Source organism: Gymnoscopelus microlampas, assembly GCF_963454915.1.
Source record: "Gymnoscopelus microlampas genome assembly, chromosome: 6".
Classification (NCBI taxonomy): Eukaryota; Metazoa; Chordata; class Actinopteri; order Myctophiformes; family Myctophidae; genus Gymnoscopelus; species Gymnoscopelus microlampas.
In genome coordinates, this window is record NC_139943.1 from 49,521,793 (window position 1) to 49,543,320 (window position 21,528).

The 21,528-nt window shown below is 43.3% G+C and overlaps 1 protein-coding gene across 1 annotated transcript; it reads left to right on the top strand.

Annotated features, from left to right (window-relative positions):
- Positions 1-4,220: 4,220 nt before the first annotated feature.
- On the top strand, positions 4,221-20,418 carry slc23a4 (solute carrier family 23 member 4; the record flags this gene model as incomplete). The annotated part of the gene is made up of 12 exons (XM_084059618.1): positions 4,221-4,268; positions 5,344-5,484; positions 7,477-7,634; positions 12,564-12,723; positions 13,114-13,295; positions 14,320-14,440; positions 15,162-15,318; positions 15,874-16,127; positions 18,043-18,207; positions 18,506-18,614; positions 19,193-19,288; positions 20,165-20,418. 12 exons carry the CDS (start codon positions 4,221-4,223, stop codon positions 20,416-20,418), a joined length of 1,845 nt encoding a protein of 614 aa, XP_083915744.1.
- Positions 20,419-21,528: the final 1,110 nt, after the last annotated feature.

Here is a 21,528-nt window from a genome sequence, read left to right on the forward strand (position 1 = left end):
TTGTTGTTGTCACCGTCCTCCTCCCGAGACTCTTCCTCAGCTGTTCTATCCATGGTTGCATCCACTGAGGAGGCTACAAAATAGAATGTATAATATGCTTAACAAACATACAAAAGCAATACATAACCTTTGAAAGCGTCAACGTGGAAATAACAAAAGAGCTCCCATTCCATACCTGATGACACCGGCGGCAGTGGGCCCACTGCGGCTGCAGCAGTAGAGAGAGAGTAGGCACCACCTCGACCTTGTCATCGGAGGATTCGATTTTGATAACAAAGTTATTGTTTTTTGTGACCGGCTGCTGTTGTTGTTGTTCGGTGACAGGCTGGAGAGGTGCATTTTGTTCCTCCAGTCTGGCCTTTTTAAAGTAGTTCCCCATGGGCGATTGTTTTGCCATGGCATGGAGATTGCTGACACGGACACACTGCAGGCATACCGTGCAATGTTGTTTCGCTCCAAAAACAATCAAACATATCCGCTTCACCGGGTCAGCTGATCTCAGGTGACTTGGTGATTGTAGTTCGCCGGCGTTTGTTGTCTTTTGCGTACTACCAATGACGACAGACAGAGGCAGACTGACAGAGCAAAAAAGAACCGCTGTTTATTTATTCATATTGAAAAGACAGAAAGAAAGACATTATGAAATGTATTCATGTATTTAAATATATATATATATATATATAAATTTTTTTTGGGGGGGGGGCAAAATCGGGTGGGCCAGCTTTCTGTGTGGGTGGGCCGCAGCCCACCCAAGCCCACCCATAGCTGCGCCCCTGCTACATATACTTTGACTCAAGTACTCGGATTCTTTGTCCACTACTGGCTTTGTCCACTACTGGCCAGACTGTTGATGCACAGTGTGGGGTTGAGTGGTGTCACATCGATGACTACAAATAGCATGACACACATCTGGGTGACACTCTCTCATCATTATACCACCATGAGTAAAGTGGCATCAGCATTTGTTTACATTTGTGTTATAGTCCCGTGAATCATGACAGAGAATGACATGAAAATAAAGTAGGTGCGTTATGAGCATCATCATATCGTCTCTGTTGAAAAAGTAGCAAAGGTAGCAGACCTACAAGCTCAAAACGTATCGCTTTGCAATGAGTTTCGAGCTTGTGGATCTGCTATTATGTAATAATTGTGACAGGCCTAATTACAGCCAGTGACATGTTAAAACTCATCAGAAGGTGACCTTTGATCAGGAGGGGACACCCAGTTGAGCCAGACTGTGACAGAGCAGTGGATTTACACTTGGAGCTGGGATGTCAGTCTTGTGTCGGTCCTTGATTAAGAAGGGGAGGTCCTCAATGAGTGTGGCTGCTGTCGACTCATTAATCTGAAGCCTGCAGGAACTGTTTCAGGAAGCACAGCTGGACGGCAAAACCAGGAAATGAGGTGCACATGTAACACTATAAACAATATACTCTCCCAGGGATAGTTGTCATGACATCTTTTTATAGTGCTGGGCGATATGGACAATATCATTAAAATAAATATAATATTAATATATTACCCAGCCCAACGTCATTCCTAACAAGAGAGGTGCTTTATTACAATCCTGAATCCCTGAAACTGGCAGGCCACTTTTCAACTTACAGTATAGAGAGTGAATCAGGACAGACCCATTAAGACCTGATAGGCCGATTCTACAAATGCCTTCCAGAGCCGGTGCTAGCCGTCAACAATATCAAAAGTAGCAGATCTACAAGCTTGAAACGTGTCGTGTCGCGTCGCGTTTCAGGCTTGTGGACCTGCTACTTTTGATTTTACGGGAAAAAAAACACAACAAGTTAAAATATGGAGATAAGTGGTTGTCATGATTATGACCTTTATCTGCTTGACCCAGTACACACATGTGGTGGATCACACATCTATGATACGATGACCATGAACTACTTCATCAGAGAGACTGACGTCTGTGCACAATGATACGAGATGCATGCTCTTTCTTATGCATTCATTCTGTTCTTGTCCTTGTTTTCATATCTTCTGGTCACGTCATGTGTCCACTGTCCAATACTGTATAATATTCTCTATTAGGGGTGTCACGATTCACTTACCTCACGATTCGATTCAAAATCGATTCCTAGGGTGCCGATTCGATTAAAATTGCGATTCTGCGATTAATTGATATTCGATTCGATTCTGCGATTTATTGCGATTTTCTAGGGTGCCGATTCGATTAAAATTGCGATTCTGCGATTTATTGCGATTTTCTAGGGTGCCGATTCGATTAAAATTGCGATTCTGCGATTAATTGATATTCGATTCTGCGATTTATTGCGATTTTATTAAAAAAAAAAAAAAATTAAAAAAAATCGTGGCATTAAGAATCGCGATTTATTCATGAATCGATTTTTTTTGACAGCCCTATTCTCTATGTGTGTATATTAAAACTTCAGAACATGTAGTGTGACACGGCCTGGCGTCAGCCTGTTCTCCGCGCACGTGACTCAGCTGAAACCTCACTCGCCACCCTTAAAGGGAGACTCTTATGGACCCCGTACGGAATAAAAATATGTAGTCACATCTGTAATTAAAGTGTTCTATATGATGACAGCTTGACATAGCGAACAGGATGAGGAAAGCAACCATCAAACAGAATAGACCCATGGCTTCAGAGGGCAAATCCCAGGATGGCGTAAGAGACAAGCTGCTGTTTCAGAGATGGGTTCCTAGCATAGCCAATGATAAGGCTGCCGAACACTGTTACTCAATTCCAGGACCGGATCCAGCCACTCCGACCATGGCAGCTCCGGGGCGGCACAGATGAACTTGGCAGCAGTGTCGATGTCCCTGCTGCTCACAGCGCTGGTCTGGAAGCCTCTCAGTGCAACCTGAGTGAAAGGGCTCTGTGGCACCAACAGGGCAACAGAGATCTCTGTTTTAGCAACCCAAATCACAACAGTGATTTCTGCCCAACAGCAACGATTATTCAAAAATCCTTGTCCTCATGGTATAAAAAACATAGATAGGAGAGAGATATATACACACACACACAGTATAGGCTATAGTATAAACATACAGTAACATCTTTTCTTACATACCAGATTGATAGTTTTAAATCTGTTGTATCCCTGTTGGTAACTCTTTTTATGTGACAATCGACTTTTGTAAAATGTATTGCTTTTGCTGTTTTTAGTATTTCTTTGTAATTCACTGTGATATGTTGTATTTTTTTGCTAATGTAATTTATTTCTAAAAATGTTATCCCGCGATTTTGTAACCCTTATTTTTCACCCAGTCCCAATTTTGTGATCCTGGGCGCTACACTCCCCTCACCAGCCTAGGGAGGCCAGGGCCGAGCTCATGCCTCCTTCAATGCATGAGAGTCAACTGACCTTCTTGTCACCTGACAGGGGGGAGTTTCCCTGGTTGGACGTAGCGCGTGGAAGGAACACGTTATTCCAACCAGTTCCTTTCCCCTCCATCAGGCGCCCCGGCTGTCATGGGGGAGGCGGTATAGCGACCAGGATTACTACATGTTTTGTTGAGGGTATTAACTACCCTGAGAGACACGGGGGGAACATGCAAACTTCACACAGAGTAGGTAGGCCCTTTCACCAACCCCACCTAGGGTATGGGCGCTGATGACGCGGAGGAGAAGACACGCCCCCGGCGCTACCGACTGCGCCACCGTGCCCCCTTGCTAATGTATTTTAATGTCTTGGACCTCAGGAAGACTAGTTTAAATAAACAAATAAACATACAGTAGTGTGTCTTGTGGGGGGGGGGAGACTTACTGGAACTGTACTGTACTCTCCCCTCTGTAGGTCAGGTCAGCTGTTGTAAGTAGTGTTGTAATTGAGCTCACATGAGTTACTGCAGCCAGCGACCCATTCCACCAACAATCAGCAGCAACACTAGTCTCGTGTCTAAAGTCTCTCTCTCTCTCTCTCTCTCTCTCTCTCTCTCTCTCTCACCCACCCTCTCCAATTTACTTCCCCTCTCTCTCTCTTTCTCTCTCTCTCTCTCTCTCTCTCTCTCTCTCTCTCTCTCTCTCTCTCTCTCTCTCTCTCTCTATCTCTCTCTCTCTCTCTCTTGCCCTCCCCTCTCTGTGTTTCTCCAGAGTCACTGGGTCATTTCCAGGCAGCCAGCCTCCCATCCTGTGAATGTTGCTTTTATAGAGGGGTCTCTTCTTCTCCATCTCAGAGGACCATAGTGTTTCGCCTGGCTTCATCCTGAGCCTGTATAGGCTGGCTGACCCTGCTATGGCTCCGGTCAATGAAAGCAACGGACTGGACAACTTCACATTTGCGGTGAGTACACAACAGATCTAGGCTGGTCGGTCATGGAAAGCTGCTTAGAAAAGTGTGGATGTGTGATTTGTTGCGCCTATTTACTGTAGGCTGTAACATATGATCACCTTTTCACATAGCCTATATACCTAATTACCTGTAAAAAGTTACACTTTTTCATAATCTCACTCAACAAATGAAGGAAGGATGAATTCCTCTAAGTCCATAATATCCTAAATGCATCACACACAGACACACACGCACACACACGCACACGCACACACTGAAAATCCTTGTTTGCTGTGACGTCATGGGAAGTTAATCATTTCTATCGAGCAGGCCTGTGTGATGGATATGAAAGAATGTAGTGTGTTTACATGCCTGATCGTCCACGCTTAGGAACATTCCCCTGTTGTTGTGCCCTGTTGACTCACTGAAACAGAAGGTCCAACCACATCCAACAACACGAAAATAGGCAAATCTACAAGCTCACAAGGCTCTACAAGATTAACCCAGAAAGAGTAAAGGATTCATTTTTACACTCAGTGTCGTTTATCCCTGAACGCCGGTGATTGCAGTAATGGTGATGTTAAATCTATGAGGATCTACAATGTTGACAAAGTTAATACATTTCATACTTTTATATTGTGTTGGTGTTTTATAGTAGCTACCATGTATAAACATAATAAGTGAGGTCCTGCCTTGCTTTGTAAAAGTCACGTTGTGAAAATTTCTTTCGCTTTAAAGCCTTATCTCAGCCACAACCTCTTTGCACGTCCTGATGCGATAAGGGATTATTCACACTTACATGGTGTCTGCTGGCAGGTCAAGGCTGCTGGGGCTGTAATAGGTGATAGTATAGATTTCCTGGTTAGCATTTTGTCAAATATTTGTTTCGGTTGTATGCGAGTTCATCCATGTTGAAACGTTCCGTGTTTCATTTTCATGTGTGCAACTGTACTACTGTAAGTCCAAGGTTGTAACACACAAGCATCAACATCACAAACAACTTGAATCTTCGCAGGACATATTTTCCAATGTTGTGTTTGACAATAAGCGACATTTTGTCTTCCTTTTTGTGCTTTCTACATTGCAGCTTGATGGACATTTCTGTGATCTACCAGAGAAGAAAGACGGACAGGAGTCTGACACTTCAGCAGAGGAACACAGAGACAAACTGGTTTATTGTGTGACAGACGTGCCCCCCTGGTACCTGTGCATCATCCTGGGCATTCAGGTACATCCAACTGTGCCCCCTTTTAACTGAGCCCCCCTTGGTACCTGTGCATTATCCCATCCCAAGACCGGGAAAGCATCTGTAATTTTAGATTTTAACCACTTACTGTAAACCATTATCTTATACTTTGGCTATTCAAAAATAGCAGATCTACCAGCTCATAGCGCGGCACTAAGTGACATGCTATGAGCTTTGAAAAATCTTTGCAAATCTTTGAATATATATTTTTTAAAGCGAATGTAACTCGAATTTTTGCTTCTGGGGATACTACTAATGTTTTCTAAATCCTAACAGTTTTTTTATAATCAGTGGTTCTCAAACTTTTTCATGTCAAGGGCCCCCAAAATGATATGTATTTGGTCGCGGATCCCCATCTCAAAATATGTTGTTCTAAATTTTTTTTTTTTTTTTAAAGTGCAGTGCTATGAGCTTGTATATCTGCTATTTTTGAATAGCCTAAGTATAAAATAATGGTTAAAGTGGTCACACAGATGCGTTCCCCGTTCTAATGGGTCATGTCTCCCCCTGGTAGCTGTGCATCATCGCAGGGCATTCAGGTACAGTACATCAGCAACAGAGACGGTCTCCTTAGGTTGATACTGAGCCACGTGTTTGCAGCCATGGTGATTTGATTAACCAGGTAATAAATTGGATAACTACTACCCTCCCTGACTAACCAGGTTTCTGAGGGAGGATGTAAGGATGCAAATTGACTGGAAATGAGCGCAGCGTCACATGAGAGTATCAATTCAGCCTTTCATTTAAACATTTTTGGTTAAAACAAAAAATAAATGAAAAAAAGAGGTGAAATGCAGTCAGCTGAGTCATGTTATTTTTAAGAAGTTGTTATGATCACTGACCATTTACACGATAGACACTGATGTGAGATTAACTCCAATTTGCCAGCTGCAAGTAGGTGGTGACATACATACAATAGTGCCTTTGATACAAGCTGCTACACAATCTACCAATAAAGTCTGTAATCCCACTTTAATTTAACGCCGATAGCAGCAGGGTTTTGTGGGTGACGATGGCAATTGGTTGGTCAGTTGGCTCGGTTCCATATACTGTATAAGATATCTTAAAAACTACTGGCTGGGTTGCCATGGAATGTGCAACGACCTTATGACCTTTCCTCTAGCACCACCCTTAGGCTGAATGGCCTAAGGAATGTTCTTTATGGTGCGTTTGCTCTCATTTATAATGTGAGTACAGAATATCGTCGCTGTCAATTGGAAACCTATGTTACTTTTCCGAATTCAAATTCAAAAATAGCAAAAAGGAGCAGACCTACAAGCTGAAAATGCGTCGCATCGCAATGCGTTTTGAGCTTGTAGATCTGCTCCCTTTTGCTATTTTTGAATTTGAATTAACATAGGTTTCCAATTGACAGCGAAAGAGAGAGAGAGAGAGAGAGAGAGAGAGAGAGAGAGAGAGAGAGATTGGCTATTTTTGCTGCTTTTGTGTGACACTGTATATTGTATGACAAAGTAGAGCATTAACTTATGAAAAAACAACATAAAAAGTTTAAATATGGAGATAAGGTTGACAGCAATGATGCACCTACAGTAAATACCCCACCCTCAATTCATGTTATCTTAACCTTTACCTCGCCCCCGGCTTGCAGATTGCTGGCAGAAGCTCACAGTGTGCACACATCAAAAACTGATACATTCTAAACTCTAATACATTGGTTCTCAAAGTGGGGTCCGGGGACCCCCAGGGGTCCTTGGGGGGGTTCCAGGGGGTCCCGTGCTGCGAGATTGTACATCTGCTATTTTTGAATTGTTTTGAAAAATATCAAAGATGTTTGAAAACTTTGGAATGTTTTTTTTTTACATACAGTAAATGTTCTCTCCTGTGGGGTCTGTCTGTGGCACAAAACATTTTCTGATTTTCAGATCCAAGATCATATAAATTTGGGGGTCCTTGCCAGGAAAAAGTTTGAGAACTACATAGCTTTAATAACATGTGTGTCCTCTCTCTCTGCAGCATTGTTTCACAGCGTTCGGTGGGCTCATCGCCATCCCTCTCATCCTGTCCCAGGGCCTGTGTCTGCAGCATGACGGACTGACACAGAGCCAACTCCTCAGCACCATCTTCTTCGTGTCTGGCATCTGCACACTGCTGCAGGTCACCTTTGGTATAAGGTGAGTGCGCGCCAGTAACTGAGTACATTTACTCGAGTACTTTGAGCTACTCTTACTTTACTGGAGGATTTCCAATTGTCTATTATTTTACTTCTACTCCTACTACTTCTATCTCAGAGGCAAATATTGTACTTTTACTCCACTATGATTATTTGAAAACGTTAGTAACTAGTTACTTTGCAGATATAAATTATTGCATTATAAAACATACATTAACCACTTTAGCCCTATTTTAAACATAGGCTATTTGAAAATAGCCGATCTACAAGCTCACAACGTGTCGCATCGCTACGCGTTGTGAGCTAGATCTGCTATTTTCAAACATTTTAGTACTTTTACTTTTACTTGTAACAGAGTACTAATACATTGCAGTATTGATACGTAAAAAATTTGAGTAGCCTACTTTTCCCACACTGGTGCGCACACGCGTGCGTGTGTGTGTGTGTGTGTGTGTGTGTGTGTCTGTGTGGTGGGGCGCCGGACCCCCAGGGAACTAATGCTCTGTGGCACCGCCTCACATTCTAATTACTGTTATGTTATAAGAGGATATTTCAGTGTGGCAGCATGCACAGGGTGCATTTCAAGAGCTTATAAGGAGAGAAAAAATCATGACATTAATGAATGAACCGTGCCAAGCACATATTTTGGTATTTAAACCCTCAATGGAAACACTTTAAAGAGCAAGACACAGCAGTCTCAGGCGACACCATTCTGTTCACCAATTCCCAGATATGATTTATGTATTATCAATTAAAATATCACATACAGTACAATTAATAGGCTCTATGCACAGCAGCCATATTGGAAAGACATTGGGCCTCTTCTTACTTCCTTCAAAGGTGTTACCAATGATACTAATGAAGGCTCTGTTCCATTCTGGTCAGGGTGCTGATATTGTGCATGTTGGCTCACTAGAAACACTCCATTTTGGTTCACCTCATGGTGGGTGTGTAAGTCTGAGAGTGTACAAATGGAACCAAATGGACCCGTAATGGATCCTTGAAAATAACAACCACTATGCCACACTAAATGGAACAGAGCCTTAATTAGTATTATTGGTAACACCTGTGAAGGAAGTAAGGAAGGGGCCCAATTCATTCCCAATATGGCTGCTGTGTATAAAGCCCTTTGAATTGTATAGAGCCTATTGACATAAACATGAGTTGCATCAGTTGTTGACAGTGACATCCAGACAACAGGCGCAAAAGCACGGCCATTGTTTCCCGCCCGATTGTGTTGTCGTTTAGCCTTGAACCTAAACGGCTCTTCATGGCGCTAAAAACTCACAAACAAACCATACATACTGCCTGCACACAAGGCCACCTGGCTCAATATTTGTGTCACAGTAGGATTAGGGAAGGAATTTCCATCTTATTAGGGTTGGAATCTTAGCTCTTGCTTAATCCACATTCCCTTGCTTTAGCGCCTCATCGTTCTAGAGACCACAGACACCACATTTGCCTCAGGACAAACACACTCTCAGAATGTTTTTACTATAATTCAAGCCTAATTCACTTTGACGGGGTAATTAACTTTACAATACAAAGGCCCATTTACCCCGCTAGCCCGTGGTACAGTATACATTATGCTGCCAGCCTTTCTGTTTCGTTCCTGTCAAAGTCTCTAGTACTGTTTTGTTTGCTGTTAAATTTAGGTTTTGACCGGGGTCTCCGAAGGTCAGGTTTTATTTCTGTCCGCATGCATGCTGTAGACGGTGGAGTAGGCTGGACCATGCGGTCCAGACACAGAGAGCGCCATTTACACTCCACTTATCCTACAGCAGTTGATTAGAGAGTCATGATCTTGCTGGGTTCCTCACAAGACTCAAATCAGCCTCCTTTATCATTTACAATCATTAGGACAGAGGGGAAGAGAGAGTGAAAGAGAGAGAGAGGTTGGGGGAAGAGAGAGAGAGAGAGAGAGAGAGAGAGAGAGAGAGAGAGAGAGAGAGAGAGAGAGAGAGAGAGAGAGAGAGAGAGAGAGAGAGAGACTATTAGGGCACAAGACTAACTAGATAAAGTGCTCCTCGGAGCACAGGTCTCCGCCAGGTCAGATACGTTATTGTGGCCTCCTGGTGGCGCTATAATAGGCCAATGTGAAAAGGGTGCCATTTATTCTTAGGTCGTTCACGGCAATCGGACACTGCATTCATGATTTGAAGCATTTTGTTCCAAAAATGTGTTTTGCTAAATTAGACCTGCTGGTGGCGCTATAACAGGCCAATGTGAAAAGGGTGGCATTTCTTCCTCGGCCTAGTGGGAATGTGCGTGTGAAATTTCACGGAAATCGCACGCTGCGTTCATGGTTTGAGGCAGTTTGTTCAAAACGGACCAATCCTGCAAACTTTGGATGGCAACCTTAACCAATAAGGATGGAATATGGGAAATCGGACAGATCAGGGTTGATCACATGACTTTAGAGATACTGTGTACCGATTTGCATGACGTTTGGTTAAAAACTGTAGGAATAATGTGAAAAAAATGGGTTTTGCACAAATCGGCCTCCTGGTGGCGCTATAACAGGCCCATGTGAAAAATTTGAGGCAGAGGTTCTGAATTGGCATCCAGGGAGTGTGTGTGCACAGTTTCGCAGCGACCGGGCCAACGGTGCCGGAGATTTGGTGGTAACACATGGACACACGGACGGACACACGGACGGAGGGTAAAACATACTCTCTCGCCATGCCTTACGGCCTGGCGGAGACAATAAAGTACAGGAGTGACGGTTGCAGTTGCACTTTGACCAGTGGTGTAAAGTAACTAAGTACATTTACTCAAGTACTGTACTTAAGTACAATTTTTAGGTATTTTTACTTAATTGGAGTATTTCCAATTTGCAGTACTTTTACTTCTACTCCGCTACATCTCAGAGGCAAATATTGTACTTTTACTCTGCTACAATTATTTGAAAACTTTAGTTACTAGTTACTTTGTAGATTTTGATTATTATTACAAAACATACATTAACCACTTCAGCCCTATATACATTTCGGCCATTTGAGCATTGGTTCTTAAAGTGGGGTCCGGGGACCCCCAGGGGTGGTATATAGGTTCCCAGCAAAAGTAGTTAACATAGAATCACAATCATGTTAACTACCTTATCCATTTATATGATGGCTATTCTTTTTTTCATCAATCTTTTCTGGCGGTCCCTGGCACAAAACCTTTTCAAATGGGGGTCTGTGGCCAAATATATGTACATTTGGGGGTCCTTGACATAAAAAAGTTTGAGAACTACTGCCCTAGTCAACAAACGAGTTGATGCTCATGCGAATAGAGTGCAAAGAAAATGTAAGCGCTACAAAGTATCTGGATACCAGGTAAACGTCAAACCTAGCATCGGCCTATACAACCTGTTATCTAAATTCTTAGCATTTGTGGTCAAGCAAACAGTATTATGTCTATCTAAATAACATAAACACATGTAAACAAGTAGCATACACATCACACATTGTATACATCACCTACATCCACATAATGGCATAATGAAAACCTCATGAGTGCATCTGCCTGAACTAGCTAGATGGCAGGCTACATATCATAAACATTGGTCAGGATCCTTAGATAACACTTGTCTCATTGTCTGTATGGCCCTACAGAGGGTGATGAAAACAGCACTGCACATCAGCAGGACAACTACTAAGCCATGCAGACCCCCTAAGACAGTGGTTCTCAAACTTTTTCGTGCCAAGGACCCCCAAATTGATATGTATGTGGCCGCGGACCCCCACCTGAAAATATGTTCTGCCAGGGACCCCCAAAAGCAAAGATTTGTGTTAAAAATTGCACACACTTTCAAGATTTTTGAAAAATAGCAGATCTACAAGCTAACAGATCTTACTCAGATCTATGAGCTTGTGTATCTACTATTAACCAAAGTATAAAATATGGATAAAGGGGTTACAATTATTGTGACGCTTCATTAAAAAATGTTGCTGGGGACCCCCTGGTATCCCCCCCAAGGACCCCTGGGGGTCCCCGGACTCCACTTTGAGAACCAATGCTCTAAGATCCAGAGGATTATCAGAGACCCCTGTAACTCTATCATCTGAAAACTACTGTCAGGATGCATAACGGGTAGGCCCCAAACGCAGACCAGGTAGGCAAGAATGTTCAAATCAAAAGATTTATTTAACAGCCAGGGTTTCCAAAAAGCAGGTAAACAGATGTAGGCATCAAGCTCTAACCCATACACACATGACATAGTTCGACGGACTAACTAAATCACAGTGGAAACACAGGGCTTAAATAGACAGGGGATAGGCTCTATGCACAGCAGCCATATTATCACTTCCTTCACAGGTGTTACCAATGATACTAATGAAGGCTCTGTTCCATTTAGTCTAGCACAGTGGTTTCCACGACCCCCATAACTCTGAGAGTGTACAAATGGAACCAAATGGATTTGGTTCCATTTGTACACTCAGAGTTACACACCCGTAAGGGGCTATTTGGAAGCCCATGAGGGTCCCTGGACGCCAAATGTAGACCCACTGGTGTAACAGAGTGTTTCCAGTGGGCCAACATGCACAATATCAGCACCCTGACTCTGTTTGACCAGAATGGAACAGAGCCTTCATTAGTATCATTGGTACACCTGTGATGTCTTCATAATATGGCTGCTGTGAATAGAGCCTATCGGCAGAGGGACTAACAGGACACAGGAGGAGAACTAATAATCAACGGGAGGTGAGACAAGGCAGGTGAACAGTAACTAGGCAGACAGGAAGGCACAGAACATTACTACAAAATAAGATGCGCAAAACCAAGGCAACAACAGAAAACCAAAACCAAACAGAACAGGAATACAAGACAAATACTGAACAACAGAACCAAAACCTAATAAGGGCAGTCAAAGTTCAAGGGCTGAGGAGTGGAGCTGCCTCTGTCCACCTGTCTCAATCCGCACATATCTCCTTCATGTCCGCAGACTGCCCATTCTTCAAGGAGGTACGTTCACGTTGCTGGCTCCCTCCATGGCCATGCTGTCCATGCCAGAGTGGACGTGTCCCGCCTGGACCCAGAACGCCAGTCTGGTCAACACCTCCTCCGCAGAGTTCGTCGAGGTGTGGCAGAGTCGAATGAGAGCGGTGAGTAGACCGAGACTAATAGCTTTACAGCAGTGCTTCTCAGCCTGTGGGTCGGGACCTCCAGGGGGGTCCCCACGTGATTTTGAGGGGGTCCCCAGATGACAGCAATTGTAATCCTTTGTAATACCTCAAAAAAGAAATAAAGAAAAGTACACACACACACACACACACACACACACACACACACACACACACACACACACACACACAGCATCCAAATTCTGGAGGGAATATTAGCCAAAACATTGCAATGTGACGTACTGTGAGCTTGTAGATCGGCTATTTTTGGCAAAGAGTTATTGTGCAAAAAGTGCTAAATATCTTTTTTTAGCACAGAAACAACTTGTATTACAGGGAATTATTATACAATAATGATGTCTCTGTTCACAGGTGCAGGGCTCCATCATGGTGGGCTCCGTCTTCCAAGTGGTGGTGGGTTTCTCGGGTCTCATTGGCGTCTTCATGCGATTCATCGGGCCTCTCACCATCGCGCCCACCATCTCTCTCATCGGACTGTCTCTGTTTGACTCTGCTGGCACCAAGGCTGGCAATCATTGGGGCATCTCTGCCATGTGGGTATACAGTATATACCATTGGTTCTCAAAGTGGGGTCCGGGGACCCCCAGGGGTACTTGAGAGGGTTCCAGGGGTCCCCAGCTAAATGATGGATAGGAACCAAATGGACCCTTATGGGTCTGTAACTCTGAGAGTGTACACATGGAACCAAATGGACCCTAACCGGTCCATTTGGTTCCATGTGTACACTCTCAGAGTTAAATTAACATAGATTTTACACTATAAATTGGGGTCCCAGAGATATTATAAATGCCATTAAATGGGGGTCCGTAGCCTAATGCATGTCAAACTGGGGGTCCTTGAAATTAAAATGGTTGAGAATCACTGCCAGGGCCGTAAAGATCTTCTCTTATGGGGGTCCTTGGCATATCTTTTCAAATGGGGGTCCGCGGGCTAATAAGTGTCAATTTGGGGGTCCTTGACGTGAAAAAGTGAGAACCACTGGTATATACGATATCATGCCAGTTTTTCATCTTTACATGTAGACTACCAAACTTATTTAAGACATCAAAGGGATATTAGGGTTGGAAAGCCAATTAGTTTTCTCTCTCTGCCCCACTTGACGTTATTGAGTAAAATAATCCTGTACTATATAGAAATTAATCATGTAACAGTGGTTGTCAAAGTGGTGTCCGGGGACCCCTAGGGGTCCTTCGGGGTGTTCCAGGGGGTCCCCAGCTAAATTTTCTAAGACAGCATCACAATCATTTTAACCACTTTATCCATGCTTTATAAGTTGGCTATTCAAAAATAGCAGATGTACAAGCTCACAGCATGTCACTTCTTGCTCGTGAGCTTGTACATGTGCTATTTTTGAATCATTCTTTTAAAAAGTCATTTTTTGGGGGGAATATTTTGATATAAATCATCTCTTCTGGGGGTCCCTGGTGCAAACTCTTTTCAGATGGGGTCTGCAGCCAAATACATATCAATTCGGGGGTCATTGGCATGAAAAGGTTTGAGAACTATACTGAGTTGCAAGCTATCATTTAATATCAATCTTCTCTCTGGCCCACACAGGACCACAGCGCTGATCATCCTGTTCTCACAGTATCTCCGGCACATAGCGGTGCCTTTCCCCACGTACAGCAAAGACAAGAAGCTGCACGTGTCTCGGCTCTACGTCTTTCAGATTCTCCCAGTGAGTAGGAAATCGGACGAAACCTCCTATAACCTCATATTCTAACTTTTTGTGTTTTTTTCGTAAATAAATGTCCTCATCATAAAAACCACAGCGACACACAAAAGCATCAAAAGTATCAGATCCACAAGGTTTTGAGCTTGTAGTTTGGTTATAGCAGGGGTCTTCAACGTTTTCAGGCTAAGGACCCCCTAGCTGAGAGAGAGAGATAAAGCAGGGACCCCCTCCTCTATATTGTATAAAATTGTGTTTCAGATTCATCTTTTTTTTGTTTACGTGGCCTGCTCTTTTTCCCCTCTACACCTACACCTCTTTGCCAAAAAATAGCCGATCTACAAGCTCACAACGCCTCGCAGCGCGAGGCGTTGTGAGCTTGTAGATCGGCTATTTTTGGCTAAAGTTCTCCTCAGAAAAGGGATGCTAGGGTTCAAGTGGTTAAGGTAAATCAAAAAAATCATATCACACAAAGATTTGGCGGATCCCCTGTAGTAACTCTGAGGACCCCCTCGGGGTCCCGGACCCCCTGTTGAAGACCCCTGGGTTATAGGGTTAGGTTATGGTTAGGCATAGTGTTTGTGAGGTTAGGGTTAAGGTTAAGGTTAGGTTCAGTCACATGGGTTCAGGGTTGAGGAGCCACCTGAGCAACACTACACACACCAAAGAAAGAGGCAGTGGTTAAGACTTCAGCTCTCACACGGTGGTGCTCTCGCTCCCCCTGCAGGTGCTGCTGGGTATCACAGTGTCGTGGCTCATCTGCTACATCCTAACGGTCTACGATGTGCTGCCCTCCAGCCCCGAGCAGTACGGCTTCCTGGCCCGCACTGACCTGCAGGGAGACATCCTGGACCGCGCCCCCTGGTTCAGGTTCCCTTATCCAGGTAAGAGGATGCAGCCCCTGTGGTGGAACAAAGTTCTCAACCCCCGGTACATGACTCATGAGTCAAAAAGTATCGGTACTCATGGTCAACAGTTACTCAACTACAAGTGAAAGTTACTCGGACAAATTTGTGACTTTTAGAAAATACATAAGAATTCAAAAGTACAAATTACAAAGTACATTATCTTCTTAATATCAATGCATTGTTGTATTGAAATAGCATTTTCAACAAAAAATACATTTAGTGAATATTGTGAATATATAATGACACGATCGGTGGTCATGTATTGATGCAGCAGTGTACTAACATTCCAGGAAGAGAAAGGCTGTAGCTTATATGAGCTTGAAATCCCCTTCAATAATGTCATTGATAGGTTTCTGAACTGTCCACAGCCTACCTCCGAGACAAAGAGTTTGTTGACAGCAATTGTACCATCTTATAATGAGCATTAATGAGGACCAATTATACGAAAATTAAGGTTGAAAATGGGTGAAGCGTTCCTTCCAATTCTTCTGTGCATGCATGTGACACTTTATGTTTGAACTCCAACTTCAGGTCAGTGGGGCGTTCCAACTGTGAGCTTGGCGGGGGTGGTGGGCATCCTGGCCGGCGTGATTTCCTCCATGATAGAGTCCGTGGGTGACTACCACGCCTGTGCCAGGCTGTCCGGCGCGCCGCCTCCCCCGAAACATGCCATCAACAGGGGGATCGGCATCGAGGGACTGGGCTGCCTGCTGGCCGGGGCCTGGGGCACAGGAAACGGAACCACCTCATACAGCGAGAACGTGGGAGCGCTGGGCGTCACTAAGGTGAGTACACTCAAATGCTGCATTGGAACGTGGTTGCACTCTATTTTAATGACGTGACGCGCATGTCGCTTAACACCTACACTACAGGTCACACAATGGACAATTGATATGCATCTAGGCTCATTCCTATGTTATTTCACCTGGTGTGAGTCTAAAGTCGTTTTAAATCTATGCGCGTGCCTGCGCGTGCTCCTGGTCAAATAAGTTCCTGTCAAGTGTTGCCTGAGCCATCTTCTGGCCATTCGATTTATTTTACATTCACTGCGTGTATGTTAGCTCAGTGTGTTCACCTGCTTGCTTGCTTGTTTTTTTGTTAGCTTGTTACAGTCTTTTTCTTTCTTTTTTCATAGTTTTACTCCATTTCTTGATGTACAAGAGTGACAATAAAAACACAGGAGCTTGGACGCTATTTCCTGACTCCCATGTCATTTTTTAAAGGAGTTTGGCTGACTGTCTAACTATGTACACTAATGTACACATAGCGAGGACGGTACAGTAAAAAGACAGGCTGTAACAAACTAACAAACAAACAAACAAACAAACAAGCAAGCAGGTGAACACACTGAGCTAACATACACACAGTGAATGTAAAATAAATCAATTATGCATGAAATACACTCTACAAAGTTGTCTACAAATCAGAAACTAGTTTACTGTCATAAGAAAAGGAACAGATCCCACTTACAGATGATGTTGACGGCTCAACAAGAGATGGTGAAATGAGGTATATCAGAGCTCACACATAATCAAGAGCACATTTACACCTGTGTGCTTCTCCTAATCAGGACAATACAGTACACCTGTTGTATAAAATAAATTGAATGGCCAGTAGGTGGCTCAGGCAACACTTGCCATTAGAGGGCAGAACACCGTCCCATGAGCAATGCAACCCTGACAATGTGATATCCGTCCGCCCGTCCGTCCGTCCGTCCGTCCATTAGGGCAGTGGTTCTCAAACTTTTTAATGTCAAGGACCCCCAAATTGATAAATATTTGCCCGCGGACCTCGATCTGAAGATATTGTGCCAGGGACCCCCAGAAGCAAAGATTTGTGTTAAAATGTTCACTAATGTTCAATATTTTGGAAAGATTGCAGATCTACAAGCTCCTAGCGCGGCACTCTGTGCCGCGCTTTGAGCTTGAATATCTGCTATTTTTGTATAGCCAAAGTATAAAAGGTTAAAGTGGTTAAAAATGATTGTGATGCTGCATTAACTACTTTCGCTGGGGACCCCCTAGTAGGGGGTTCTCAAAGTGGACCCCACTTTGAGAACCAATGCATTAGGGCCTGGCCCCCCACTTCAAATGATTCTCTCCAAGGGACCTGGTGTGAAAATAGTTTTTGGTTAAAATCAAATTGTATTAATTGTCTGTATGTCAGAATTGACAAATGTTTTTGTACTGTAATAATTTCAAGTGAACTGAATTATAGTGAAATTGCATTTTGGCTGGGGACCCCAGCCAAAATCTCTAGCCAGAATCCCCTCGAGGTCCCCTTGTGAAAACCACTTTTGTTAAATTGCCACCACATGTTAATTACACAGTAAATACACAGTAGGCCTATGGCTAAGAAACACTTCTAAACAATGTTCCAGAGTCTCTATTAATCTACAACAGCCGAAACATTGTGATTCTATCAATCTATAGTAAAAAACTGGAACATTTGTGCACATCTTTGAATATATACAGTATATATTTTTTCTGGGAAGTCCCTGGAACAAAACATTTTCAGATGGAGGTCGGCAGCCAAATACATATCATTCTGGAGGTCCTTGACATGAAAAAGTTTGAGAATCACTGATATATATGAACGTTTTTTCAGAAAACTGTTGATTTAGAAGACATTTTGTAGAATTGGAACTTCAGGTCTTAATGGGTTAATCTATAATCAAACATTGTGATTGTCTGCCTGCAGGTAGGCAGTCGCAGAGTGATAGTAGCCAGTGGCGTGCTGATGGTTCTCATGGGTGTGTTTGGTAAGGTCAGTGCCATCTTCACCACCATCCCCTCGCCCGTCATAGGAGGCATGTTCCTGGTCATGTTTGGGGTCATTTCTGCAGCGGGAGTTGCAAATCTGCAGGTGAAATCTAATGATCACATAATTACAATGCTCCAAGTGTTTATAGATTTGTTGCTGTCAGGCAGAAACCTTGTATGTCCAAAACCGTTCCTGTTTTATCATTATTTTAAGAACATTTTAGAATAGTGAAAATAGCAGATCTACAAGTTCACAACGCGTACTGTACTATTTTCACTCCTTTTGTGTGACACGCTTGTATGACAAAGTAGGGCTTTAATATCATTGTTAGAAGCATCAGAAATGGATGTTTGTTACCATGAATGACATTAGCCTCCTTTGTTTTCATGTAATTGTTCAGTATGCAGACATGAACTCTTCTAGAAACATATTCATCTTTGGATTCGCCATGTTCTCTGGCCTGGTCATCCCAAACTGGATAATAAAGAACCCCAACGCCATCGCTACAGGTAGGCATACATGAGTCTATATGGTTTTATTGAATTGAATATTTTATTAGACATAAATGTAAAACAGCACGAGTACAGTCAAACAAAGGAAAACACCAAAAAAGTCCTTGCAGTCTTGTTCCATAAGCAGATTAATATAGCCATGATTCATGATGGAGATTGCATCTTATTTGCATATACTACACACACACACACACACACACACACACACACACACACACACACACACACACACACACACACACACACACACACACACACACACACACACACACACACACATCCATAACTTTAATTTAACTATCTCAAGCTAGTTTCAAGCCTTGAGCTGATTTTCATACATGCTGAAATAATTGGAATCCAATCCAATTACTAAATAGTAATGTCAAGTATACCAATGCAATTGTTTTGTCCCAGTAATAATGGGCTTGATAATAGGACAAAATAACTACTTATACCTTTAGTTGTGGTAGAACTGGACTAGGTATAAGTGTTGGTATTTTGTTCTATATAATGTGTAGGTGTAGTAGAACTGGACCAGGTATAAATGTTGGTATTTTGTTCTATATAATGTGTAGGTGTGGTTGAACTGGACCAGATGCTGCAGGTTCTTCTGACCACCAGTATGTTTGTAGGAGGTATATTTGGCTTCATACTGGACAACACAATACCAGGTATTTAAACACACACACGCAAACACACACATACACACACACGTGAGAAAATTGCACTCCGAGAACTGAATGCATGTCAGTGCGTTGTAAACAAGTCTATGTTCCTGTGACATACGTAAGTAGTAAAGTAAGCCTTGCCGAGCCATGAGGCCCATAGGTCAGGAGCCTATCTCTCGTTTCTGTAGTGTGAGGCGGCACGATGTACAGGTTCACCCCCTGGACGCTAGTATGTCTCAGGGACTTACCCCCAATCCAACCCTTGATGTGCCAAGCTGGGAGGTGTTTTTATAGCAGTGGCGTCCCCAGGAATTACATTTAGGGCACCCCCACTATTACCCCCCAAAAAGACATTTTAACTCAATCGAAAATCAGAGATCGAAAACCGGCGAAAGTGGCCGTTTTCAAGATGTTTTGGCCATTATCTCTGGAACGGAAGGTCCAATCTGCTCAGTTCAAAGCTTGTTGGATGCGTAACTTTGAGGACATTAAGCACGCATGACACCTTTTCGGGATATTTGGGTTTTCTAGGGGAGGCGAGATCTTAGTTGGGCAGGCGACCGCCTGCCCTGGCTCTACAGTGGGTACGCCACTGTTTTATAGTCTCATTTTTATAGTCTTTGGTATGGTCCCAGCTGGGAAATCAAACCAAGACCTCCCAGTCTCAGGGCGGACACTCTAACCACAAGGCCACTGAGCTAGGTACACATACCGTCCTGAAATAAATGGAATCCATTGTAAACATACAATGAAGCTGTAGTGAAACGCAATCCTCCATTCCATAACACATAAATGATTAAGTGAATTCTTGGCAAGGAACCTTTTTTACAACACACCATTCTGTACCCCCCCCCCCCCCCCCCCCCCCGCCAACAACAGGATCGAAGCGCGAGCGAGGCATCGTGGCCTGGAACAAGGCTCACGAGGAAGACTCCAGCGACACTCTGGAGAGCGAGGAGGTGTACAGCCTTCCCTGGGGCATCGGCTCCCTGGTGGCCTCGTCTCCCTGGCTCCGCTACGTACCGTTCTGTCCTCCCTACGTCCCCGGCTCCTCGGACGGATCGGACACTGCCGCTCTGGAGCCCAGGGGGAGCTCGGAGCAACCGCAGAGCGTCAGCACGGTGGCTCTGTGAGCTCTGTGTGGGCCGACACATGGATCCATTATGAATCACACCCACCACCACAGGCAGCTCGTTCCTTAGCTGTAGTATGTAACTTTTTGTGAGTGAATAAAACGATATTTTTGACCAATCTGTATGGTAGAGTATGTTAACCCATTGAGACCTGAAGCTGATTCTACATGTCTCCTAAATCTCAACAGTATTCTGAAAAACGTATGTTTCTATATCAGTGGTGCTCAATCTTTTTCATGTCAAGGACCCCCAAAATGATATGTATTTGGCCGCCGACCCCCATCAAAATATTTTGTTCCAGGGACCCCCAGAAGCAAAGATTTGAGTTAAAAATGTTCGCTTTAAAAATATATATATTCAAAGATTTGCACACATTTTCACGATTTTTGAATAGCCCAAAGTGTAAAATAATGTGTTTTAGCTCAAATCTAAAAATGACACAGTTCCAGGTCTTAATGGGTTAATACAATACAATATATTATACAATTGGGGTGGTTGTATTTGGCACAAAGGCTAAACCAGGTCAATTTCTCCCCTCGAGCAAGCAGGCAGGCTCTATTAGCTCAGTGGTAACATTTTCAGTACTTGTGCAGGTGACCCTCATGGTCCAAATCTGGGGTTGGCCGACTTGCTTCCACTTTGACTAATAGATTTTGGGCAGAATCTCGAACAAACAAAATGCTAACCTACATGTATTGAAATATGTATTTCCATTTTTTAAACATTTTGTCAGGCCTGAAACAAATGCCCCCTTGTAATTTTTAAGGTGGGTCTAGTTTAGATTGATACAATCGTTTGGGGGCTATTTGTATTGTTATTGTTTTGATTAATTCCTGCCCATCCTTCATACGCTATAATGAAACACAAAATAGATCATTACAGATAGAATTGGAGGTGACAGAATGATGGTTTCTTAACATTGCTGGCGATGGTGAGAACAAATATCTACCCTACTGAGTGGAAGTGGAAGTACATCAGCCATGTTTGTGAAAGGCTTCCATTATTGGACCTTCTATTTTTATCTCTCTAAAGACTCAAATACACACATACTCTTACAGTAACATCATAGTTCACTGTACTTACCCACTTTGAAACTGGAGTCCCTATTTT